Source organism: Hippocampus zosterae, chromosome 5 (genome assembly GCF_025434085.1).
Source record: "Hippocampus zosterae strain Florida chromosome 5, ASM2543408v3, whole genome shotgun sequence".
Classification (NCBI taxonomy): domain Eukaryota; kingdom Metazoa; phylum Chordata; class Actinopteri; order Syngnathiformes; family Syngnathidae; genus Hippocampus; species Hippocampus zosterae.
The window spans coordinates 13,497,737-13,505,236 of NC_067455.1; the positions used below are offsets into that span (position 1 = coordinate 13,497,737).

The 7,500-nt window shown below is 39.7% G+C and overlaps 3 protein-coding genes across 3 annotated transcripts in view; 2 read left to right on the top strand and 1 right to left on the bottom strand.

The window, feature by feature from the left end:
- Window positions 1-2,170, top strand: part of LOC127600172 (carboxypeptidase Q-like) — a 12,398-nt gene extending 10,228 nt beyond the window's left edge. Inside the window, exon 11 of the mRNA XM_052064468.1 lies at window positions 1,770-2,170. Within this exon, the coding sequence (XP_051920428.1) occupies window positions 1,770-1,930 (161 nt within the window). The 3' untranslated portion in view covers window positions 1,931-2,170. The remainder of the gene's footprint in view (window positions 1-1,769) is intronic.
- A 1,396-nt stretch (window positions 2,171-3,566) lies between these two features.
- On the bottom strand, window positions 3,567-6,690 carry dscc1 (DNA replication and sister chromatid cohesion 1). Its single transcript, XM_052064469.1, has 9 exons — window positions 6,384-6,690; window positions 6,127-6,295; window positions 5,357-5,491; window positions 5,128-5,218; window positions 4,881-5,019; window positions 4,623-4,675; window positions 4,394-4,548; window positions 4,165-4,313; window positions 3,567-3,830 (listed from the first exon to the last, which is right to left on the bottom strand). Exons 1-9 carry the CDS (start codon window positions 6,551-6,553, stop codon window positions 3,719-3,721), a joined length of 1,173 nt encoding a protein of 390 aa, XP_051920429.1. The 5' UTR covers window positions 6,554-6,690; the 3' UTR covers window positions 3,567-3,718.
- Window positions 6,691-6,887: 197 nt separating this feature from the next.
- Window positions 6,888-7,500, top strand: part of mrpl13 (mitochondrial ribosomal protein L13) — a 9,466-nt gene continuing 8,853 nt past the window's right edge. The window contains exon 1 of the mRNA XM_052064470.1: window positions 6,888-7,041. Within this exon, the coding sequence (XP_051920430.1) occupies window positions 7,015-7,041 (27 nt within the window). The 5' untranslated portion in view covers window positions 6,888-7,014. The remainder of the gene's footprint in view (window positions 7,042-7,500) is intronic.

A 7,500-nucleotide genomic window follows, 5' to 3' on the forward strand; every position in this document is an offset into this window, starting at 1 on the left:
TTAAAATAGTGCCAAATTAGTGATGGGTTGGTGAAGCGTTCCAGCACATTGGACAAACTATATTGCTACTGTGTCATTTTTGACAGAATGTAATTTTAAAATATCTTTGAACTATAGAATGAATAATAAGTATGGGAATGTAAACATGTGTTATGATGTGAAAATGAGAGTGAAAATTTCATGCTTATGAACTTGTATTTGAGACACAACGTTTTAAAAATTATTTCTAAGATATTTTTTTTATTTTTAAAGTTCATCCAGTATTTTTCTACACAAATTTCTGTAGTTTAGATTAACACACGCACACAACACAGCAGCAATACAGTTTGACAACCACGGAATATGATGGGCCGTAATCGACCAAACAAACAAAAAAGGTTGCTGAGTGGGACTTAGTTTGAAACTTAAACCGCATTATTTTACATCTGTTGATGTTCCCTGTGATTGACTGGCAAGCAGTCCAGAGTGTCTTCTATTTCTCATCTAAAGTCAGTCGAGAAAGGCTCCAACTTCCCTGCAAGGAATAGGCAGTAGAAAATGTATATGTGTACTGGGATGGATGGATATCAATATAACACGAGAATTAATTGTGCGAGCTGGTGTTTTAAGGTTTTTATCCCCTGCTGAATAGGATTTTAAAGCCATGGCTCGTAAGTTAAATAAATTCAAGCCAAAGGGGGAAAAAGTTTCAAACTACTGTATACCATTTGATCAAAGGGGTGACTGATTGTGCAGTTGCCATAATGATACAGGAACATTCCTTAGACACTGCCAAAACATTATGAAGAATTATTGGCATAATGCAGTTCATATCTGCAATTTAGGGAGAGGTTGAAGGTCCCACTGCAAAAACATGGACACAAGAGTACAAATGTTTCAACACCATTTGTACATAGCCTTCACTCTTTCTCTCGTTTCATCATGTGCATGGGTATGCATGATGTGGCAATTTGATTATGTGTTTATAATACATTCAAAATCAGAACACAAATGCGCATCACCCTGAAAAGATGCACTGCGACTTCAGGACCTGGACGATTTGCTGTGATTGATGAAACCATGAATTATGCTCTGTACTAGAAGATTCGGAGTCCGAATATTCGGACATGAGTTCATGACAAGCTGATGTGCACTTGCGTTCTGCAGCAGGATAACGATCCAAAACATACCAGCAGGTCTACTTCTGAATGGCTTTTAAAAAAATGATGGTATTGGAGTGGCCTTGTCAAAGTCCGGACTTTAATCTGTTTTTAATGTTGTGGCATGACCTTAAAAGGGCCATTCACCTCTCCAGTGTAACCGAATGAAATCAATTGTGCAAGAAACAGTGGACCAACAAATCTCTGGGGACTCATTGCCAGTGAAAGAAAACGCTTGATTTCAGTTGTTGCTGCTGAGTGTGGCCCAACCAATTATTAGGTGTACGGGGACAGAACTTTTTCACATAGGGCCATTTGGCTTTGAATCGATTTTTTTTTCTCCTTTAATAAAGTAAACCTTTAAAAACAGTATTTTATGTTTGCTTGGGTTGTCTGATATTATATTTGTTTGATGATCTTCAACATTAAGTTGAGGAAACTCCTAAAAAAATTAAGAATTGATTCCAAAATGTAAGAATTGGAGAAGGGGATAAATACGTTTTCACGGCACTGTAGGTACAATAGGTAGACAACATAATAAGACAACAATAAATAAATACTTAATTTCACAAAATGAGAAAATAACTTTTCAGTTCCCACTAACTATTTTATGTGTTGCCCGTCATCCAGGCGCCAGCCTCCACGTGGCCGACAGTCGCTATTTTTGGTTCCACCACACAGAAGCTGATACCATGACAGTTCAGGACCCTCGAGATATGGACCTCTGCTCAGCTTTGTGGGCCGTGGTGGCTTATGTAGTAGCAGACCTCGAAGACATGCTGCCTCGGTAGTTGTTTAGAGGAGGGGACACGGGGATTCTTGGCAACTGCGTCACAAGTGTTTACACCGGTGATATAGCAGTAGAGTATCAAGGCTTACCAAAAAGTAACATCGCACATTATTGGACTTTTATTTAATCACCGGTTTTCCATGTGTTCTAAAAGATTTTACACATGACTAAATAAATAAATGTACTTGAATTATTTTGTATCATAAATAAACTGCATTTGCTTTGGTCATTCATCACCATACTATTATTCCCATTTTACTCTTTTCATGATTTTGTGCAGGGCGGTCTGGTGTGGAGTTTGCATGTTCTCCCCGTTTTTCTCTGGGTACTTCAGTCCCCCCCACCCCTCCCCTACCCCCCATTCCAAAAGAATGCATGCCAGGCTAATGGAACACTCTAAATTCTCCTGAGGTGTGAGTGTGAGCGTGAACGATTGTTCGTCTGTGTGTGCCCTGCGATTGGCTGGCAACCGGTTCAGGGTGTCCCCGCCTACTGCCTGAAGACAGCTGGGATAGGCTCCAGCACGCCCCGTGACCCTTGTGAGGATTAAATGGATCGGAAAATGGATGGATGGATGGATGGATGGATGATTTTGTGCAATGAAAGCGCTGATAAGTGAAATTAGCTTTGATGACGTGATCAGAATGATAAAAGATGGAGATTTTAACAGCATATAAAAAGGTTTGCCAAAAATTCATAATCAGATATATTTTGGTTTGCCACGGAAGGGCGCATAAAACACAATTGCCCAATCTATTTCGAAGTCATCATTTCCACCAGCAAGTCCTTTTGGAAACTCTGAGTGTGCACTGGATGTTGTTGTAACTTGTTGCAGGCCTTAAGTCACTTTTTGTCAATGTCTGCTGAACTCATAGGCTGATTCAGACACACACGCACACGATTATGTGAGTTGGGAAACAGACTGGATGGTTCAGCACAGTGAGTCACACATCTGTGCTGACATGAGCTGCAGTAAGCCGCATGCGCACAAAACAATTCATATAGTCGACTTTAATCCGGTTCACTTATTTTACATTTTATGCATTCATGGTTTGATATGATTTTTTTTTTTTTACTCATTGGTGTCAGTTTATTTGATTCAGATAACTATTGCTATTGAGTATTAAACTTGACAGGTTTAATGTTAAAGTGATACTGCTGAAAACCTACAGAGGACGTGCTATTCTGCATACTGTGTATATTAATATTGCATAACAGGGTTCAATGACTTTTGTGAAAGTAAAAGCTACTTTCTGAGTACTGATTAAGCGGCTAACGGTTTGATAAACACTTCTGCAATAACAATGTCATTTCATTATGTTATTGTTGATCATGATATCCTCTATGACATAGATAGGGCACTTACTGTAATTTTATAATAAATCTATGCAAGTGTTAAAACGTTAAAATTGTCACTTCTACAACGTTCCACGATTCCGCGCAAATGACGTCTTCACTCATGAGTCACTTCTAGGACCAAGCCACAAGCTAGTCACGTGGTCCTGCTGTTAACCATTGCGAGACACCGTCAACTTTTATTTTTCTTTACATGTCTCCACCTTGTGGACAGTCACCCAAATAGCAGCCAGTAAGTGTACACTTGATTTTGAGGGATAAAGATGACAGTCACTCAAGTATTTATGGCAAAAATGTATTACAATTATTTTATACAAACAGCTAAAATTCAAGTGACCTGGAGACGCCCCAACAGTTTGTAAATGCCAAAACTCAGGATCAATAATTATGAACACTTTTAAACAGAGAAGTGATGGAAGGCATGAGGATGATGTCAAGTTGCAATAGGCCTTCTGGAGTTGAACACCTTGACGCCATTTTGCATTGAAGATCGAGCATATTTGGTCAACAGCGCTCCCGTGGTTTGTTTCTCTCGGCAAAGGTCCCTGGAAAGCAGGAAGGGAAGACATGACTGGGGATCAAGTTAAATTAAAAAAAAGAACATAAAAACAAACAATGAGTGATGACAAAGACACCCAAAATCAGACCCGTAGATTGCGCGAAAGTTCAGTTGCATCGCCCCGGTAGGTGCCTAAAGCACAGCATACCACAACATTCTGGTTGTCCATTGCTCTTCAGTGATAAATACATTTTATTGAACATTTTAATGTCCCCCTGCAACCCTTGTGAGGATAAGCGGTTTGGAAAATGGATGAATGCAATGATTCTAAATGTCAAAATTAAAATTGCGTTTAAAAAAAAAAGAGAGATGATGCCCACGCTATATATGGCGTAATATCGTCTTCTGTCCATTTCTCTCGCAGTGTGAAAAGATGATTAAAGCGCTCCAGTGTGTCCTCTGGGAGATCTTCGACCTGCAGAAGACAGATGGTCTCAGGGCGGGAGGTGCGGTCCACCAGGGCAACACTCTGGAGGAGGTACAACATTCTCATTATGCTCTACTATTGATTTCTGATTTGCAATGAGAATGTGACGATTAGATGCAAACCTTGAGCTGGTCCATACTGGTGCTCATACCATCTGGTACGCTCTGCTGCCACACCTCCTGAAATTCCCTCAGGTTGAACTTAACGGCATTCTTCAGCAACATGAGCGCAGTGGCCCGACAAACTTTAGCCTCATCCAGCGAATAAAACACATCGTCTGTTTGGAGGCAAGTGGATATGTAAAACTCTACTTAGCAATTCCTACAGATTGCAAAAAATGTTTTCACTCACCATTTTCAGTGTAGCGTGTCCCATAGCAGTTTAAACAGTGCTCAATCATCTCTCTGTGAACAACATTAAGACTGTGTTAATGTGCTGCAGAACCCTCTTTTTATGTTGCTATCAATTTATTGCCTCAATTGTCTTCATGTTTCGCTATTTTTATATGGCTGATTTTTACTTAACATACAGTACTTTGTATGCAGCAATGGTTGTTTTGAAAGTGCTATCTAAATAAAGTTGAGTTGTTGAGTGACGGTTGGCACTGACCTGGGCTCAAGTGGGCCTAACTCCTCCAGACTGGTTTGAAGTGGAACCTTGTTGCAAGACCATGACTCTGAGTCTACCAGCTGAGTCACATGACCAAGCAACTTCATCTCATAGTCAGAGTCGAGCACACGCCAACAGCCTGAAGAAACACACACGGTATAATAAATATCTTTCAAATTGTTCGGTGTTGCGGAATACTGGCAGTGAGCTTTTCATTTAACAATGTGTTAATATTGTGTCTCTTAACCATTTATTTGACAGGCGTGGATGGCCTTCAAGTGGTTCTTGAGCTCGTCTTCACTGGCTTGAATCGTCTCCAGCAGATCGTCCATGGTGTACTACACAAAAGGGTTTAACCAGTGCTTAAAATATTTACAGTCCATCAAAAATACGATCCTAGCATGTATTGTGTGTTCTTGTGATGTAACCAATTAGCCATAAAGTAGCAGCAAGTTCAAGGAGGAAAAGCATGTTACTGTGTTTTCAGCATTCTCTTGCTGCCCCGCTAAGGGAGGTCCTAGATATGGATTCTCCCTTAAAACTCTCAACAGCTTCTTCAATTTAGGACGCTGTCTCCTCACTTCCCAGTAGCTGTTGCAAAAGCCCCAGATCTGCAAAGAGTGAAGAGCAGACTTGAGTTGAACGTTGAATGCTTATTTGTATCATCTTTCTCAAACTTTATGGCATTTTCTTTTTTGCTGTTATTACGTACCGGTACTATTTTAATACATTTTATTTAATACAAACTAGATGTTGCACATCAAAGGGTGGGGCATTTCTGTACACTTTTCTTAGGAATTGCAAGGCATATCCAGCAGAATTTTGGAGATGTTCTGAGATTTGGAAATATTGGAACTACATGGGACACAGTGTCAAAATTAATTAACTGGGCATTTTAGGGACTGTAATTTCCATGACCTACATCCTGTATAATTCACACCTGAGGACCGGGCCGCACAGAGGCTTTACTGACCTCTCGTCGGATAGTTATTGACTATTACTACGTACAAGGCATATTAACCATGCCACATTTGAATAATAATAATAATAATAATAATAATAATAACATTACATTTTATTTATAAGCGCATTTCACAATACTCAAGGAATTCCTAATTATTTTTCAATTTCATGAAAATCAACAAACACAAAACACAACAAGAAATATAAGTTCGTAGAGAAGGTATTGATGACCCTGAAGATCCACCACTGATGGAAATAACAATGGAATTTCGAAACTCATAACCTGAGCATGAACGAGATGTGTGCTCTCCTGTGTGTTGGTGAGCTGATCGGGTGTTTTGCATCCTGGCAGAAAGAGCAGCATGTTGGACGTGTCTGCGATCTTCAAATCGTAAGTTTTGTCATCGCTACACAGCACGGCATGTTCATTTTTGTCCCCTCTGATCACCAGGCTGCCAAAGAGGACATCCCTGTCAGGTCTACTGTCACTTACAAAACATATTACATGTTTCAACTACAAATTTCAAATATGGTTCAGACCTGTTACCCGCTTCTATGTGTTTGCACAGTGTGTCGTCCAGCTCCATCAGGCAGTAGTCTGCAGACGAGACGTTCTCTCCCAGAGACAGACAGTGAATCGTTTTCTGCAGATCTTCCTCTTTCAGCTTGGCGATCTCAAGCGTGGCCCGAACCTCCCCCAAAGTTCTCATTTTGAACAGACCGTAAATTCGAAAAATCCAGAAAAAATTTTGGGCATTTAGGCGAAACGAATGTAAAAAGATGGGTGCTTTGGAGAGTTGGGAAATGAAGTGGTGCGTAGGCTTCTTAACAAAGTTACGCGCCCTCTTTTGCCGCAGGAAGGAAGCTGAAGTATGTGTGATGTCAAAATAAACCCGTAAAGAAACTGCAATTTCCTTCAAACGTGATACATTTTCGCAAACTTTATTCGATGCTGAAGATTTTTTTCCGTAATTGTAACACCATAACTCTACCTAATTATTGTTCATTCAAGCAAACAGCAAGCATTATGTTTATGGAGAATGTCGTGGACATATAGGATGCGGAACAGTTTATTCCAACACTGCGTTTGACACGAGTAAATATCCATAACGCGCCTTCACTCACGTTGAGGGTCAAAACGATATGAAAATGATTTTATAGTGTTATCAAAATGTCAAGTTTCTCTCGATCAGCCCAGGTAATGACTTAACATATTTCATATCCGTGTAATGCTGTTCATGTTGTTAGATTTAATATACAGCCCAAGATGTAATTTATCTTGCTAGCTATGCCTGTACCTATAGGATACGTAGGAGATAAATCTTGTAGATATACGAAGAATGTACTTTATTTATACGTGAGGGATGAAGCATTAGTAGTCCCGTTTATTTGTGTCTTGTTTTTATGTTTAATGTTCAACTAAACTATAAACGTAATCGGTTAATCGGTTTTTTCTAATTATTTTATGCTATTTGAATCCTAATTTCTGGACAATATACACTTTGTGTCACCTAGTCGTTTAATTACGGCAGTATTAGATAAAAATTCATGGATTAACAATAATATGATGCGCGGAGTCAATTGTCACGTAAATAATAATGCAGCCTTCGACGAAAGGTGGATATCGGATTTCTCACACGCGGAGTGTCCCAGTTCC